This window comes from Chamaea fasciata, unplaced genomic scaffold (assembly GCF_029207755.1).
Source record: "Chamaea fasciata isolate MVZ Bird 193981 ecotype frontalis unplaced genomic scaffold, bChaFas1.0.hap1 SCAF_9, whole genome shotgun sequence".
Taxonomy (NCBI): domain Eukaryota; kingdom Metazoa; phylum Chordata; class Aves; order Passeriformes; family Sylviidae; genus Chamaea; species Chamaea fasciata.
In genome coordinates, this window is record NW_027094094.1 from 18,843,253 (window position 1) to 18,861,160 (window position 17,908).

General features: G+C 44.8%; 2 protein-coding genes across 2 annotated transcripts; one reads left to right on the plus strand and one right to left on the minus strand.

Moving 5' to 3' along the window:
• Nucleotides 1-1,481: 1,481 nt before the first annotated feature.
• On the minus strand, nt 1,482-5,190 carry NDUFB8 (NADH:ubiquinone oxidoreductase subunit B8). The gene is made up of 5 exons (XM_066191304.1): nt 5,072-5,190; nt 4,776-4,902; nt 4,061-4,160; nt 2,400-2,555; nt 1,482-1,707 (listed from the first exon to the last, which is right to left on the minus strand). Exons 1-5 carry the CDS (start codon nt 5,169-5,171, stop codon nt 1,615-1,617), a joined length of 576 nt encoding a protein of 191 aa, XP_066047401.1. The 5' UTR covers nt 5,172-5,190; the 3' UTR covers nt 1,482-1,614.
• Nucleotides 5,191-7,345: 2,155 nt separating this feature from the next.
• HIF1AN (hypoxia inducible factor 1 subunit alpha inhibitor) lies at nt 7,346-16,996 on the plus strand. Its single transcript, XM_066191305.1, has 8 exons — nt 7,346-7,591; nt 8,555-8,805; nt 10,068-10,216; nt 11,901-12,046; nt 12,532-12,638; nt 13,032-13,095; nt 13,306-13,416; nt 14,589-16,996. The coding sequence occupies exons 1-8, from the start codon at nt 7,379-7,381 to the stop codon at nt 14,631-14,633; spliced, it is 1,086 nt and encodes a 361-aa protein (XP_066047402.1). The 5' UTR covers nt 7,346-7,378; the 3' UTR covers nt 14,634-16,996.
• The last annotated feature ends 912 nt before the right edge of the window (nt 16,997-17,908 follow it).

A 17,908-nucleotide genomic window follows, 5' to 3' on the forward strand; every position in this document is an offset into this window, starting at 1 on the left:
CACACACCAAGGCAGGGTTTCTCTTACTGCTCTGACCACCTTCATTATACTTCAAGACTCTTACAACTCTCATAACATTGTATATAGGGCTCTCATGTAAGTGCTGTGGAATGGCAATTCTCGACTCAAGTATCCCCAGGGAGTGTTTTATCCTGCAAAACAGAATTCAGTCTTAAGGTCCCCATAGCTCAAAAAAACCCAAACCCAACCCACTCAAAAACCCTTCTGGGACAAAACATCATTGACTATAATTTAAAAACAAGCATTTCTGTAACGAGAAGAGAAGGTGACACCTTACAAAAGCTATGAGGAATGTTGATTGTTCAGAACCTCCAAAGGAGTAACAAATATTTAGATGTAAATAAAACTATGTCCTAGCATTCAATCCCATAATTCCCTTTAATATATATCCTTATAAAAACCCCTACACAAAAAAACCAAGGGAACAATCCCTTTAGAGTTTGGGGTTTAAAATCTGTACAGATGGAGAAACCATGAATCACTGTCTTTATATACCTGCTTCTCTTAAAACACAAAACTATGAGCTGTGACAGGGTGCTGAGAGCAGAGCACAGCATCCAGTTTATAGGAAGCACCTAGAGTGGCCCAAGCCTTGAGCCTTCTGTGATCAGCTACTCCTGCATCTAAACAGTGGGGTTAAGACATAGCATGGCAGAGTTGAGAGAAGATTCCCTGTAAATCAGTACTAAAGGTACTATGTCCTCCAGCAACAAGAGGAAAAAACCCCTATGTCAGAGTGGAGCTGGATAAATTTAGGAGCTTAATTTACCTATACGTATAACTTTCCCAAGCAAACTGTTGGTGAAGCTATAGGAGGTCCAAGAGCAGTGATTTGAAGCAGAACAGGCAGATTTCATGGGTCAGCTATAACTCCAGGCTAGGTGGAGGAACTCAGGCCATAAACGAACAATTATGGGCACCTGTGCACTTGGATTGCTCTGTTCCTGCCCAAGCAGATTTGGCCAGAGCTGAACTTGCTCATTAGCCTTTTCATACCACTGCTGTCCACACAGCTCTGCTGTCAGCTTCAAGCTACACACTGCAAGGCTCTGTGCCCCGTGAGTGCTTCCTACTGGTTGTGCAAACTTCACTTGAGAGAGCATCTAGACCTGGAAGAGAGCGAAGTCAACCCCCAGTAAGGGTAGACACAGTGCAAGACTCCCAAGAACTGGCACTTGGCAATCTGTTTCTGCCTGCCATCTTACAGTATACAGTGACACTCCAGTTAAACTCCCAGCAGCACCTGAATTAAATGCCTTGGTTACAGGCACATACTGCCGACATAGGCAGGCACAGGTGAGAAATGTTAGTGCACAATATACATAAATGACCAGCAGTCTTAGGTCTGCACTCATAACTTTGCCCCACAGATACGATTCCATTAAGAAAAATGGAAAAGGTCACTCCATTTCATTAGCTGTAATTCAGCCTTCTCAAACCAACAGAAGACAACTAGCACAGTAGGTGTCACTCATATATTTCACGGCAGTTAGCAGCTGAATATTGAAGAACAAGGGTTAACATATGCCAGTGAACACTAGAGAAGATTCCTTCCCCAGCAGAATTGATGGAAACGTAGCACTTGAACAACTTTCAAATTTCATAGTGAATCACCGTTGGTGGCTTTTTATTGGGGTCTCCTCCTTTCTCCAGATAGAGGTCATTGAAGGGATATTGCTTCGGTCCCTACAAGAAGAGACAAAGAGTGGCAAATTCACCAAGCAAATTAAGGGGTAAGAGGAAAATGTCTCACCCCATCCCATTCCTACCCAAATGAAAGCTTGTAACTTATGACCTAAGTTTTTATTTCTTAAGTGCTTCAGCTAGAATATTAGAGTATGAGGAAAGTAAATTCAGAAATAGGAGGTTCCTTGCATAAATGATTGTTTTTAAAAGAAACATCAAGGCAGTCTTGCTTTTAATCTTAACAGTTTATCTCACAGCATGAGGATAATATACTGCAAAACGTGCTTGTGTATTCAGATATATTTTTCAGGAGTACATTCCCCAAATGATACACCTCATGAGATACAATTAAAAACACAGGGCAAGAGAAGAGTTAAAGCATCTCACTTGAGTAGATGTGCACATAGGGAAGGAAAGTATCTAGATCAAAGATGGGATACTGTAAGAAGCATAGTTCAAATTAGTTCCCTGTGAACACGGACTGCTCACTATGACGCAGCATCTGTGAGCTGAGCCAGGCCAGTCAAGGGAACAAGCCAGGCTGGATGAGGCCACAGGACAGTCCTTCAACTGCCAGCAGCAGTTTTGCATCCACACCCATCACTCATCTTCAGCAAAACCACTCTTATCGGCATTGGCAATGACAAGAAATACAGCTTCCTTTCCTCCCTTTACCCTTAGGTTTCACTCACCACAGGCCTGTAGGATGGGTAGATCGCTCCAAGACCAAACAGGATCAGCATTGTGCTCAAAAAGATAAAGAAGTGTTTGCTCATGACGTGCCAGGGAACGACAGTGGGGGATGTATCAGCCCGGTTCCGAATGTACATGTCGAAGTCCCAGTGCATCTAAGGAACAAAGGAAAATAATTGCACATTTACCAACAGTGGTCAAGCCGCTTTACTCAAGGGAAGTGGTACATTACAGCATTCACAGAACTGCCACAAGCTATTTCATCTCCCCTCCAATGTAGAGATAAAGCCACAGAGGAGGTACATGATTTACCTACAGACACAACAAAATGTTGCTTACAGTAAAACTCAAAAGGCTCTACATTTCATCTTATGCTTATACCACACAACATGCTTAAATGTAGGATAGTAGCAGTTTTTATTTCTATTCATAATCATTCCACCTCAGCTTTGTTCCCCACGACCATTGGAAAGGCATGGTATAAACTGGAACCCTCATTAATGGAAGCTCAGTCATATACCCAAACAGAAGTAGTGCTATTTCAAACAAAGAAGCAGCTACCTGACACTTGGAAGCTGGTCCCTCAAAACAGGGAGAGGACCTGCTGCTGTTGCTCCACAACAAGAGCAAGGCTGGTAGCAAGCTAATGCCCTGAGGTATAAATAGGAAAGTCTCAAGCATGTTCTGCCTACACTCTCCTTTCACATTAATAAATGCAGAGAACTTACTTAGCTCAAATACTGCTTCCAGATTCCCAGCTCTAGTTCCTCCAGAGCCATTTCCTATCAAACCCGGAGCCAGAATGAGCAGATATCAAAGCTGCCTAAGCAGAGGCATTTGCTGACACCTGGAATACACCAGCATAGCCCTCTTTGTTCCTGACTGCCAACACCACGTGCAAGCCTTCCTGCAGCAAGCACTACAACAACACAGAATCAACATGGGGTTTTTTCATGTGCTTTTATAACCATTACAACATGCACTTTGCTGTGGTACACATGTTGAAATGGTTTTACTATGATATATTAAGCACACATACTTAGATGAACTCTTGCTTTTACTAAAGAGATCATAAGTCAATCACCAAGCTCAGTAACTGCAGATTGCAGTCATTCACTAAGAGAAAAGCTACTCCTGAAAAGAATTCGAGGAGCTTAGATTTTCAGAGTTAACATAGATGACCTATTCACATTTATCTTAAGGACATGTTGCAAACATCCTTTAGAGAGAAGATCTTTGTTTGTAGTCTACTCAAAAAAGCCCTAGAGTAATGAAGCAACAGTAGCTACTTCCATTGCACTAAAAAGACTTTATTCAAATGGTGGCTTCTTGGCTAAAGAATTCTGAATCAGGATCTCATACTGAGTCTGATCAGGCAAATAAAAATTACTCCTGCAGGGAAAGTTAAGTTTGTAAAGCCTCCCTTCTCATATGCAATAAGTTAACTGTCCTCAGCACTTTCAGCACAGTATTTACCCACATGGCCATAGCCTAACTTTGCCTTGAACCAACTGTCCATGCTTGCACAGGCAACACACACCTGCACTAGGGATGAAATTACACAAAGGATTCAACAGAAAGCATTAACAAGAGGCACATGTTAGAATTTAGTAACAGGAGCACTGGTGAGCAACTTGAGAAATGGGACTGGCGTTCCTACCGGCTCTCCCCAGTTATGCCTCATGTCTGGCTGGTCCCACTGGTACCAGGGGTCTCTCTCGAAATGAGACTTATGAGGGAGCATGGGATAGTCACCATACCTACGAGAAACAAACAAAAGAACAAACATAAAGAAATTGGTACTAATTTAGATATAATTTGTAGGAGACAGTATAAGACAGGCCTAAGGAAATAAAATTGAATATTACTTTGTTTTTATGGCTTTTCTGCATATACATTTTCGAAATACATTAAAACAACAAGCACAACAATAATTACCTTGATACCAGCCACCATAACAAATGGTATTCCCCAAACTAGCCTTATTGGGCTCTACTAGATGAAAGAAAATGCAAGCTTAACTAAAATATGGAACACAAGTTATCTTAGCACATATCAAAATATTCTCCAACATTTAAACGTCCCCTGAAACCTTTATTGTCAACGTTCATGTGCTGTTGCAGCCTCGCAGTACAACAGCATATGAAATCCCTCAAGTTTCTCTCATGAAGTCTCTAGTGTTTTATTCACACAGGCCTCAAGCTCATTCAATTCGTTCCTATTTCAAAACACTAGAGTGTCTTCAAAGCTCTAAGCTCACAGTACAGCAAAGGCAGGCATTCACCAGGGACTACGAGCCTACAGCATCCCCCCACAAAGACAGGAGCTGCCCCGGCCCGCTCCCGGCTGCGGAACAACGGCACCACCCAGCTCACCCGCGGCCGTCGTCGGGGTAGGGCTGATAGTCCTCCACCCGCATGTTGTACTTCTTCGCAGCGGCTGCCCGCTCCTCCGGAGTGCGCGGGTACGGCCCGGGCATCATGTCCTTGGACATCTCCGAGGCTGCGGGAGAGCAACGCGACGGAGTGGACGCGGGCCCCGCCGGCAGCCGCAGCCAGGCCGGGGAGGTCGCGCCGCCCTCCCGCCCCGACGCCGCAACCACCGGCCCGCCGCGCCAGACACCCCCGCCCCGCCGCTGGCCCCTCGCTCCAGCCTCCGCCTCCCCGCTCACCCGCCCGCGCCCCCGAAGGCGCGGTCAAGGCGGCCCGGGCCGCCCTGAGCCCGGCGGCCGCCCGGCGCCAGAGGACACCGCGGAGAGCGCCCGCCGCCATCGCCCCCAGCGCGCAGGCGCGGCCGCCGGGGGCACGGAGCGGCGCGGCGGGGGCGGGGCCAGCGCAAGGGGCGGGGCTTGGGGCGGGGCCAGTGAGGGGCGGGGCCGCTCCGGGACCGCCTCTGGTGCCGGCAGCGAGCGCCGCCGGGGTCGGGATTAATCGGCCGCTGGTTCGTAATACTGACACCAGAGTAATGGACGGAAAAGGCATCGGTGCGGTATTTTGCTCTGTCTGTCATCGTCTGAAGCGGGGCAATGGGAATTTATGGCAGGAACTGCCTTCCAGACGCGGGGAGCCTCTTGGGCAGCAGCCGGATCGATGCTCGATCGGATCGATACTGTGCCCGACGGCGTTATGCAAATCGCCTTCTTTGTATCAGTATCAATATTATTATTCAATAACCAGATGTAATCGTCTTATCTCCATGGAGCTAGGGGAGGGTGGACAGCAGAAATGGCTTGTTAATTTAGCAATGTGATTCTTCAAATGTAAGCAATGTATTATTGTAAATAAAATCAATATGAGCATTAAAGGATTTCGCAGTTTACTTCATTATGTAAACTCTGTGGTAGTTGAACTCATTTTCCTTCAGTTATTCACATCAGCCATAATGGGTAATGTCTCTATAACGATTTACATTGTAAACCTTTGCAGCTCAAAAACTATCACGGATAATTTGTCATTAGAGCCATTCCTTCTAATAACAACATTAATTTTAAACCTAATAATTGAATGAAGATAGTGGTGAACCACAAAATTATATCTGAGATACAGCATGCCTGAGATAGGGTTTTGTCACAGATACGAACTTCCTTTCACTTATCCCAAAGAAAGGCCTATTGATATCTTTTTAGGGATGGTGTCTTAATTCAGCCAACTCCCTTACAAACGAGTATGCAGTGAAGTTACTCAGTTATCTAATGAAGTTACTAACTCAGAGCCCCACCTTCCAGTGCAGATGCTGCTGCTGTTTTCCATGGAGCACCATTTGGTGCATGTCCCACCTTACAGCCCACAGCACTGTGGGGACAGCAGTGTGGGGACAGCACTGGAAAGTGGGGACCTTGGTTCCCATTGACTTGGGCTCAGGCCTCGCTGCAGGCTTGGATTGTGGTCAGCTGCTTCTTACATCAGCTCTTCACCACTGGGTATTTATTTTCTGAATTATGTTTCAGATTTCCACAGCTGTATTTCAAGTTTCCTAAGCACCCAAATATATTTGCAAAGACGCTGTAAAAATGCTGTTAACCTGGACAGCAGAAATGTGGTGGATTTAAAAGGCGAGAGGGCATTCTTTTTCCTAGAAACTAATTATATTATTAAATTCTGGAAGGACAAAGGGAAATTGCATTATTCTCATGAAGGCAAAGTTCTGCACAGGCAGAACAAATTCCAGCTACTGTAAGATGAAACCACTGAATGCCACAGACCAAAATGTTCTCCAGAGCTGATGCCTAATGTGGCATGCATTCTTGGGAAATAGCGATCATCATTCTTGCTGTTTGCCGATTAAAGCCAAAAGTAGACTTTGCCTCATATAATAAACATACAATAAGAAAATAATTCAACAGCTCCACTTCAGTCACACAGTTCACGAAACCTTGCTAAAATGATGTAGTCGCCATCACAGGCTGGGTGTTAGTTGCACCAGGCAGTGGGGTTTTTTTTGTTTGTTTTTTTTGTTTTTTTTTTTTTTTGGTTTTGTTTTTGTTTTGTTTTGTTTTTTGTAGCAAGTGTTAATGAACCTTCTCGTTTTCCGGCGCCGAGCTCCGCAGTGCATTTCCCGCAGGCAGGCTGAGGCAGCGGGCAGCGCTGTTTCCATCAGGGCAATGGGAATGCCCGAGGGGCAGCGCTTGCGCCCCTCCGCCGCCCTTAAGGGGAAGGGGCTGCCCGCTGAAGGCTCGCGGGGCGGCACGGGGCTCGGCAACGAGGCTGCACAGACGATCCTTTCTGTTTCCTGCAGCGGGTCTTCCTCTGCCTGTGCTCCCGGCTCCCAGGGTCGCCCGAGAGCCTTGGAAAGGGACAGCAGGCGAAGGGCACCGGAGCCCCCGGCCGCCTCTGGCCCCGGGGGCGCTGCCGCGGCCGCCGCCGCTCACTCCCTCTCTCTCTATGGTCCTCTGCCCTCCGCCCTCCGCTTCCGGCGTTGCCATGGTTGCGCAGCTTCCGCTTCCGGCTCCCTTGGTACGGGTTCTTCGGTGGAGGCGGCGATGGCGGCGGCCTCGTCCTCCTCCTCCTCCTCTTCGTCTTCCTCCTCCTCCTGCTCCTCCTCGGCGGCGGCCGCGGCCTGCCGGGAGGGCCCGGCGGTGGCGGCAGGGCCCGGCTGGAACGAGTCGCAGTTCCGCCGCTACTCCTTCGAGACGCGGCCCATCCCGCGGCTCAGCCACAGCGACCCCCGCGCCGAGGAGCTCATCGAGAACGAGGTGAGGGGGATCCCGGCGCAGTCACATCCTCATCCCGGCCCTGCCCGTCCGGGGTACCGCGCGGGCTCCGTTGTAGGCGCTGTCCCGCTCCTCTCTGCTATAGTGTGCATTTTTCTTCGGTGCTACAGCGTTGAGTTGTGAAATTCGCAGGAAACGTTTGTTTTAAGCCCTTTGTTATCGGGATGGAAGTTGTGGGAACGTTGTGTAAAACCCTGGGTACGTGTAGATTGTTTTTTAAGTGCGAGTGACCGCAGATGTAAAGGTTCCTTTGCCGTGGTGGCTCCTGTATTTGTTCTACACCAGCTCAGTCTCATTTTGGTAGTTGGTTTGGTAGCTGGGTTTTTTAAGGAAAGTCTCTAAGAAAGAAAATTGTGTATGCACGGGTTGGCAACACAGCGCTGCCTTGGTTAGGGTGCTTACTGCTGGTAGATGAGGAGCTAGGCAATGTCCTTGTCTTTCTTTTGTAATGGTTCCTTTGTAATGTTGCTGTACAAGAGATGGTCAGCTTTTTGATGGCTGGTTATTTGCAGTCCTCTGAGAAAAGCGATGAGTTGTGTTTCTGGATTCAGAGGGATCTTTTTGCTGGCATTTACACCTTCACAGCTGAGGCTGGAAGTGACCAGCCAGAATCTGCTGTGTCTCCTGGCTACGTGGCAGGACCAAGCAGGCCCAGAAGTGTTGCCAGCTGGTGTTTGTCTAACCTCGCTGATAGAGATTGGCCAAGTAGACAGTGCAATCTGTCCCATTGCTACCAGGAGCTTACTGTAACCCCAGGCCACCACTTTCTTAAAATTTCCTATCATGTCTTGCTTGGTCTTCTCCCCAGAACAAGGTATATGGTTACTTCAAATGCTTTCTCCAACTCCCCGTTTTGAAAGGGAGTTTTTGTGGGTGCAGTGATGAATGTGTTCGTTCTTAAGTTCAAGAGGTCTTTGAACCAATAAGCTTCCTGTTTCTCTCCAGGAGCCAGTGGTGCTGACAGATACGAATCTGGTTTATCCTGCTCTGAAATGGGACCTGGACTACCTCCAGGAAAACATTGGCAATGGGGACTTCTCAGTGTATAGTGCCAGCACACACAAGTTTTTGTACTATGATGAGAAGAAAATGGCCAATTTTAAGAACTTCAAACCCAAGTCAAGTAGGGAAGAAATGAAGTTTGCTGAGTTTGTGGACAGACTCAAAGAAATACAACAAAAAGGGAGTGCTGAGAGGTGAGTGATATGTGGCAGCTGGAGGTTTCTCTGTTTCTTCAGACTCCAGTAGGAGCTAGGTTTCTCTTCACTGGGTGTTGATGATTAACATGTTTTGAACTTTTTGGACTTTTTGTTTGTTTCTTTTTAATAATCTTGCTTTTCCTGCAGGGCTTCTAGTTGACAGCAGCCTTGTTACCTTATTAGAAAAGTCATACCAAACAAACTTCACACTGGCTGTGGGAATTTATTTATTTTTGTCCTCCTCTGTGTGAGGCAGGGTTTGTATAGAGGAAGAATTAAGCTTCACTTTTTTTTTGGCAGACTGTGGTATTGGTAGAGAAGCTTGTTGTCTGATGAAAAGGTGCAGGCTGTGGCATTCGGGCTTTCCCACAGAATCCCAAGGCAGCAGGAGCTAACCCTCTTTGGGAAATATGAGGCCAGGTTGTGCACGTTCTGTGTGCTGGTGGTGATGGCCTGTGCCACTAACAGAGCTGTAAGTTATTGAGAGGAGCTTCAAGTGGGCATGGAATATAACTATCAGCAGCTGTACTTAAACCCTTGGTGTTTTCAGTATTGGGCCTCTAAAAGGATTTACAGATGCTTAATTGTGTCTTAATTGGAAGGAACACTGTACCCATGCCCACTTGTCATCTGTGTATTTCTCTTCTTTCTCAGCTTTGGGTGTGCTTTATCCAAGAGAGAATGCAATCCTTGCTCTTAAAAATGCATTTTGTTGTAGCATTGCAGACAGCATTCTGTAATACTGTGATTGTTGGTACAGATGCTTGATTCCTCTGATCCTCTATGTCTAAATGTAAACATGGCTTTAAGTAACTTGATACTGAAATGTGCAGGCTCTCCTGAGCCCCCTTTTTCCCTCATGTAGTTCTGCTAGAAGAGGTAACTTGTATTGCAGGTGAATTAGAGGGGTGGCATTCATCTAGGGATTGGACATGAGTATATTTGATACTTGGTAATGGCTGGTCTGTTCAGAGTTTACTCCTCCTGCCCTGTAAGAGGGTTGTTCTTCCTTAAAATTATGTTTTTCCCTTGTAATTGTTCAAGTTGAACCGAGATCTGTTCTCTTCTGTACTGGGAAACCTTACAGCAAAGTTTGGGGACTTTTTGAAACTTCCACAGGTGTTGAAACTGTATATTGATAGAACAGAATCTCTAGGAAGTACTTCTCTGTTTTGAAATCTTTCTGAAGAGACAGAGTATGTCTGTGTTCATGACAAAGCTTAATACTTGATTTCTGCTTTCTCTCTTGGGCAATTCAGGCTATATCTACAGCAAACACTGAATGACACAGTTGGAAGGAAGATTGTGGTGGATTTCCTTGGCTTCAACTGGAACTGGATTAACAAGCAGCAAGGGAAACGTGGCTGGGGTCAACTGACTTCTAACTTGCTTCTTATTGGCATGGAAGGTAAATAGCTTCCTGAGATTGGAGGAGAAGGAGAGAAAATTGCATCAGCAGTTCTGTATTTCAGATGCAGAAGGTCTTTCAAATGGATTTTCCCCTAGTTTCTGTGTATTCCTCCAGAGGAGGTAGTTTAAAGCTTTGTGTTGGGAGGAGACTATTGTCACACGTTAACTTGGGTTATAAAGAGGAAACAAAGAAAGGAATCATCTGTATTTTGCCAGGGATGTGCTGTGAATGTCTGAATGCAATGTGCTCATGAAACAGCTCTGTGTGATGCTGGTGGGACTCTGTTTCTAGTAACTACTTATCATATCCTGGGATCTGTTTTCTGGTTGCATGCTTCAGGCACTGTAGATTTTAAAAGCTCAAAGCCTGCAGATTCAAAAAGCAGAAAGGTTTGCAAGTTGAACAGTGTTAGACTTCTGGGCTTTTCTGAGTATGTCCAATGTTTGCCCTGGAGGAAATCTGATTATTTTGTGAAGCCTTTTTTTCTTATTTAAGATAATGAGGAGGAATTATCTTTTGATTAAGACTGGATTTTTTTTTTCTTGAAAGGCTAGAGGACAGTGGGAAAATTGAAGATGGGTAAATTTTAAAAGTATGTGGATAGATAGAATTCCAAATCCGTGTGGAGCCTGACTTAGAGGCAGGTGCCTTAGGAGACAGAGGTACCACTAGGCTGTTGACAAGGAGAACATTCTTTTAGAAAGTAATCTCAATAACTGGGCAAGAAATGTACACAGTTCTGTGAAGTGGGAGGGCCTATAATCAATGTGGCCAACATATCCAATTATAATTGTTCAATTACACAGCTTGGATGTTTTTTTCCCCTTTGCACCAAGTCATACTCGACCCACAGTAGTTTGTCTTTATCACTTGTTTTACTAGCTGAGAGAACATAATATAAAATCAGTGGACCAACACTTCCTTACAGGCCATATAATCACTAAAATCCTATTAACAGGTTATGCATAAGAACCAAGGAATTGTCTTGAACCAGTATGTGCTAGAAAAAGGAATGTCTTTAGAGCAGCATGTGATCATATGATCTATTTCATGAAGTTATGGGGTTAACTGTTATCTTAATTCTTGCAGGCCAAGAGAGTAATATCTGAATTGGCAAAAGCCTGAAAAACAGTTGTGAGGGGTACAAAGCACCCCACTGTATTTAAAGATTTGATTAAATTTAAGATCTAGTGGCAGCAGTCAAGCACTGTTAGTCAGACTTGAGCGGGTGCTATTGGGAGCTCCAGTGACAGAGATTGTTTACTTGTTTTCTTCCAAAACTTCTAGGACCTTTTTTCAAATCCGACCATTGAACTCTTTTTCTCTAGACTAATAGTCTTTGACAGTCTGTTCCACAACTTGTCATTTAAACAAAATGTTTTATGAAAAAGCTTCCCATCAGCATTCAGCATCTGCTGTTCATAGAAACAAGCTGGAAATCCTAATCCTGTAGAGCATAAGTTGCTGAGTATGGATTTGAAATGGAAATTAAGTGGAATAGCAACTGCTTAATAAAGGCTGACTGATAGAGTGCTCAGTTTGTAGCATTCCTGTTGTCATTTTCCTTGTTTGGTTTCTGAATATGTGGGAGTATATTTTCTGTCTTTAGCAAGGAATATAACTTGCTTCTTTTTCATACCTTTACATGAAAGTGTCTTAATTATCTTTTCTCTCTGTGTAGGGAATGTGACACCAGCTCATTATGACGAGCAACAGAACTTCTTTGCTCAGATTAAGGGTTACAAGAGGTGTATCCTGTTTCCTCCTGATCAGTTTGAATGCCTCTACCCTTATCCAGTGCACCATCCATGTGACAGACAGAGCCAGGTGAGAGCAGCAGATCTGTTCTCCGCTCCATGCCAAGAATGGGCATTTGTAAAGATGCTAGGTGGGAGGAAGCTGTACTGGAGTTAAAGCTGCAAAACCCTTGCTGAGCTTTTGCAAAACCTTCGTTCAGATTTGTTAAGTGGGGAATGCATTGGTGGTTTTCTGTTTGTGTCTGGTCCCGACTCGCAAGTGCTAGGGTCCTAGAAACCTTTTTACTGATAGCACAATGGGGTTGCAGTTGCTGCCTTCTCTGTTCTGTTTCACTGATCCCTTGGTCAAACACAGATTTGCTCACAGACAGATTACAAGATTCCTACCTATATGGTACTTGGAGGGTACTGCAGGACCTCACAATGAAGATCAGATACAAATGGGAATGTAAAAGCCATGTAGGGAAGACCAGGATGATTTGACACTGAGAGCCAATAATGAGAACTGTCATTGCAAGAAGTTCTCCTGAGTTCCTTAATGTTTTCTTCTATTAGGTGGACTTTGACAATCCTGACTATGAGAAGTTTCCGAACTTCCGGAATGTGGTTGGCTATGAGACGGTAGTGGGTCCTGGGGATGTGCTGTACATACCCATGTACTGGTAAGTGGGACCCTACTGTGATAAAAACCAGTGGTTTAAAATGTTTCCTACTTAGTGTTGGGTTGGCTCTTAAGAGTATTTTGTTTTTACTTCTTCAGCAACTGTGATATTTTCTGTGATATCTTCGGCCAGTATGCTTCTAATTCCTGTTGGATGGGAATAGTAATTCTCCCTGACACCACATTAATAGTACATGTACTCACTAACATGCGTGAGAAAAGGATCTATAAATAAAGAGAGCTTTCCAGAAGTTTTGAGGTCTTGATGCAGGAGGTATAGGGCAAGGCTTGTCTAGTGCTCGCTGAACTCATTGTCCAAGGTATTTCACTCTAAGCTACAGCAATAGTTTCTTTCTTTTCTTTCTTTTTTTTTTTTTATGTGATTTCCATGCAGGTGGCACCACATTGAGTCTCTCCTGAATGGGGGGATTACCATCACTGTGAACTTCTGGTACAAGGTGAGTACAAGTGCAGCTTGGATAGCTCCATCCCAGAGGATTTTTTCAGGTAGAAAAAGTGTGTATTGGCACACACTGTCAATATGAGAACTTCTGGAAGCTACTTTTTCCTCTTCAGAGTTGTGTGTGTGAAGAGCTGGGTGACTGGGGGAAGGTGGAATAAGCTGCCAATACAGGAAGCATGCAAATGAGCTCTTTTTGATATTTCAGGGTGCCCCAACCCCAAAGAGAATTGAGTATCCGTTAAAGGCTCATCAGAAAGTGGCAATAATGAGGAACATTGAGAAGATGTTAGGAGAAGCCTTAGGAAATCCACAAGAGGTATGGAAAAGAACCATCGCTGCTGTTGAAATCGTTAAGGCATAATGCAGAACTTGAGATGACAACTACTTGGACCTGTAGGTGCCACAGTGAGAGTGGCAGAAAGCAGGATTGCTCTTTTGCTGGTTCTTGCTGCAGACTTCAGAAGGTCATTTGCTTACAAAAAGGCAAGCTCTTTAAAACTATAATCATGGAAAAGACCACTACAAACAATGATGCAGTTGTTCTTTTATGTGGGAAAAAATGTACTTTGACTTTGGGCACTTCCAGGAAAGTATTGCTCCCAAACACTCCTTAGCCTTCTGTGCAGCAATGATACTCATTATTTGCAAAAAGAAAACCTGTTTCACCTGTTGTATCCAAGTCTCTTAAATAACAGAAATCTACTCTATTAAGTCATGTGCTTCATCTTCAACACGTGTCTCACTCAGCTCTGAATTCCTTGCAATCTTAACCATCTGGAATATCAAAGAAAAAAAAAAAAAACACCCAAAAAAACCCAAACCAAAACGTGAGGTACTAAGTCTAAAAAGACTGGGGTACTAAAAGTATGCCTTTGAAGATCTGATCATCTGAAAGTGGAAATGCAGGTCAAGGATAGAAATGTTTTCATGGTCTGTAATCCTTATCACTGTACAGAAACTCCTCTTTAGCCTTTCCCCTGAGATTATTTTACTGCCGTAGCATTCTGAACTTCCCTACACGATCAGGCAGTGGTGAGATGTGGGAGTGGTCTTGACTGAAAAATAAAAAACCTTAGCAATATCATTAGTAGTAGCCCCTGTTCTTACTGACCCCAGGGACCAGGGGGGATTCAATGAGTGAGAATGTTTCTTCTCTGCCCTGGAAAACAACCCGTGGTGCCTATTGACTCCGTTTAATAGCATCTACATAGAAATCACAAATGTTGGGTGGGAAGTGAAAATGTTTCAAGCATATTTCTACTCTGGATGGAATGTTTTGGTGTCACCTGAAGTCAGGTGTTGACAGAGAACCCTGCAGTTTTGGTAGGGTATTTTAAGAATGTGTTTGTGGGTGCCCCAGTGTTTTTCTAGAAAATACTCTGAAAGTGATTAGGTGTATCTTGGGCTCTGTGATGCAGAGGGAACAGGCTCTGTAGTGCCATTTCTGTGTAACTATCCTGGCTCATGACCTGTTTTTGCTTTGAACAGGTGGGTCCCTTGTTGAATATGATGATTAAGGGCCGGTATGACTAATGCCTGGTGCCCCTGGCTGATGTTGGAGCTGCTTTGTTCACAAGCAATGGAAGATACTGAGCGCTAGTATTGCACGCAGCACTTAACAGACTGATGGGTTTCCTGGCCTATCCTGGCCCCACTACAATAAAGGGGCTACTGGAACTGCAAAACCATTAGTACCCTATTCATCCTCCATTCTCATCTAACTGAACCTCCCAAGAAAGAGTCTGCACTTATTGGAAGCTGGATTCATGCTCACTAACTTGTTTATTTTCTTCGCTCTGCCCTGTTTGCCACAACAAGGAGCATGGCTTCTGGCACTTGGATGTGTTACTTCAGGATTTTCAGGCAAATGAAGAAGAGCTTGGAGGATAACCAGGAGCAATATTGTTTCTTCAGCCTCATGGGGTTTGGGCCTCCTGGCTGTGTTTGTGCGTTGGTGCCAGCAGTGGATATAAGCTGGGAAATGTTAGGTTTCACAGTCCTCTGTTGTTAGAGGACCTGTCCCTGCTCAACTCTGGCAGCTTTTTGTATTAATGGAAAGGAACGTGTGAGATGGCCTGCATGTTGAGCAACTGGACAAATGATTCAGTTACTTCAACCTAAGACATCTACGCTTTGGATGTAGTACAGGGTAGAGATCAGAATGAATTTATCTAGTGTGTGAGCACCAGATCCTATGCTCTCCAAATAACATCTAGATAAATCTCCTTTCTGACAGCTTTTTCTGGGGAGTGAAGGCTTCTCTCCTGCTCTTCTGAAGCTGCAGTATGGTTAAAAGGGGATGTAGCATTATGAAGGGAGATGCATAAATGCCAGGGCACTCTCCAAGTCTTGAATGATTAAGCCACATTTTTAAATTAAATTTCCAAGGGATGCTGAGCTCAGCTGTCAAAACACAGTGTCAGATAGGTACAGAGCCTCACTTCTCCCTACCAGGGGTGCTGGCTCCTCAGACTAACACAGGAAAGTGCCCTTTTTACTGAAACTGCAAGAACTCAAGCGTGTGTGGCTGCGCACAGGTGTGCGTGTTTGTGTGATTTTGTGTGGCTCCTGTCTGTCAGTTAAATCCATGCCAGTGTGCGGTTCTCTTCCTTGTACAGTCATGTGAAAGAGTTCAGGGCTTTTTGTTTAAATGTGATTAAGTTTATCTTGATCCTTTTTGTGTTCCAGGATTTGACATGGCAGACTGGGAAGTGACAACCTCTGTTTGAGTCCTCAGTAATCACTCTGAAAAATAACTTTGCTTTCCTCCTTCTCCTCTTCCATGCAGAAGCCTTAGGCTTATGCTTCCATGCAGAAGCGTTAGGTGGAAGCTGGCTTTTTATTTCCTGAGGTGTGCTGCACTGCTGTCTCTGGTTTGGGGGGTAGTGCAAAGGTCTTGTATTTTTGATGCGGTTGTAATGGGTCCCAAGCGGTAGAGGTGGGAAAAGCTGTTTATAGCCCACGTATCTCATCCCAGAAAGTGTAGAATTTGTTTTGTTGAGACTTCCCAGTGTTTTCCCTGTTGTGCTGGGCTTGTTCTGATGTGGGTTCTGATAAAAGTGGAACATGCTACTTTATAAGTGCTCCATCTTCGGTCTCAGGTCCTATCTTTTGCTGGGACAGCTCATGCACCACTTGTAGTGGGCTTGTCTTTCACAAAAGTGAAAGGCTTCTCAAACAGGAGGTCCTGAGGCAAGTTTTCTGGCTGCTTTACTGGTCAGAATAAATGAAGTTTAATTGGCAGCTACAGGGTCCTTGTTCAAGAAATATGTATCACTGAGTAGTCTGACTGCCATGTGGCAGACTCCAGAGCTATGGTTAGATCCAGACAAAGGTCACTCAGCTGGATGCTTATCAATGCACAGCCTTTGGACAACTGGGGAAGAAGCTTCTGACTGGCCAAAAGCAAGGCCTTCCCAGGTATCTTGGGCACATGCCCTTTATGGAAAGATGCTCAAATTAAATCCCATTTCTGTGCTATTTATTCAGCACATGGTAGTCTTCAGTACTGCTTGTTAGACACCATCAACTCTTGAAGCTCAGGGTGGGAGATCATATCCCATGTGGAGAGAGAATGGTACTTACAGAACTTTTAGGATCCTTTTTTTTTTTTCTTTTATTTGCCAAAGGTCTAACTTTTAAAGTGTCTGAACAGGTTTTGCTGCACTTGACTTTGTGAAAGCTCATTTACAATGCACTGATGGACTGACTCCCCCCCCTTCCCTTTTCACCTTGTGCTTTCAATGCCCCTTGCCATGGTATTGGGAAGCTGTGTGTTCTCTGCTCGGGGTGTGTGTGCAGGGGGTGGGGTGTGACAAACACATGGTACCTTCTGAAGTGTAGTTCTTAAATACAACCAATGTTGAACAACAGAATGGTGTGGCATTTATTTTGTGAGTGGCTGTGTAGAAGAACCCTGCAAGGACATGTACATATAAAGCTACCTTTCAGTCTGACAACTCCACTTGTGTTCCTCTCTGGTGAAGGCTGTTGGTGTCCAGTACTGCCTTCAAAACAGCAATACCAAATGCATTACTATGTGTCTTCACAACTTTATACTACTTCCATAAGCCTGAAAGGAAAGCTGGGAATAAGGTGATGTCCCTGTACCCTGTCAACGGGAAGTGTTGGTGGGAAGGGAAAAATTCCCTTCCCTGCTGACCTGAATGGCGTCACCATACTCTGGTCACTGACTGGGTGATGGAGCAAACTACACCTAATGAACCAGGCCTAATGAACTCAGTCATCATGGAGATTTGGGAGGGAAGCTTCCTGTGTGTACCTGTGCTGTGTGTTAGCAGCCTTGGGAGCTGAAGTCCTCTCCACCTAGTAAACACAAGTTTATTATTATTATTATTATTATTATTATTTTATGGTAATATTAACTCTACAGCAATCTTGAAATCTAACCATTGGTGAAATGTTGACTAATTCTGAACAAATGGCTAAGATGTAGTAAAATAAGGAGAAGTTGAATAGTAGGTGAGGTATGTTGGCATGGTGGGAGAGAGATGCCTCAGCCTGGACTACTCCAAATCGCATTTTCTCCTCACACCCTTGGTGGACAGGGTGAATGTGAAGGGAGTAGGAAAGCCAAGTGCAGGAAGTCTGACTGTGGGTGCTCATTCTTCCCTGCTGTGCCTGCTGGGATCATCATCTCTGAACACCCTTGCTTCTGTTCCACTGAACTTTGTGATCTGCTATATCTGATCCTTTCTGCTCTGCACTTGCCTCTTGGATAATGTACAGGTGGCATCAAAGCTCAGAAATGTTTAGGCTGTGCAAAGAGCAGAGGAAACTGAAGGATC

Coding starts and splice junctions, on each gene's coding strand:
- NDUFB8 (XM_066191304.1), bottom strand. CDS start 5,171: ATGGCGGCGGGCGCTCTCCGCGGTGTCCTCTGGCGCCGGGCGGCCGCC. Junction 4,903..5,071: donor GCCTTCGGGGGCGCGGGCGG/GTGAGCGGGGAG, acceptor GCTCTCCCGCAG/CCTCGGAGATGTCCAAGGAC. Junction 2,556..4,060: donor GGCATAACTGGGGAGAGCCG/GTAGGAACGCCA, acceptor TTTGTTCCTTAG/ATGCACTGGGACTTCGACAT.
- HIF1AN (XM_066191305.1), top strand. CDS start 7,379: ATGGCGGCGGCCTCGTCCTCCTCCTCCTCCTCTTCGTCTTCCTCCTCC. Junction 7,592..8,554: donor AGGAGCTCATCGAGAACGAG/GTGAGGGGGATC, acceptor GTTTCTCTCCAG/GAGCCAGTGGTGCTGACAGA. Junction 13,096..13,305: donor CTGTGAACTTCTGGTACAAG/GTGAGTACAAGT, acceptor TTGATATTTCAG/GGTGCCCCAACCCCAAAGAG.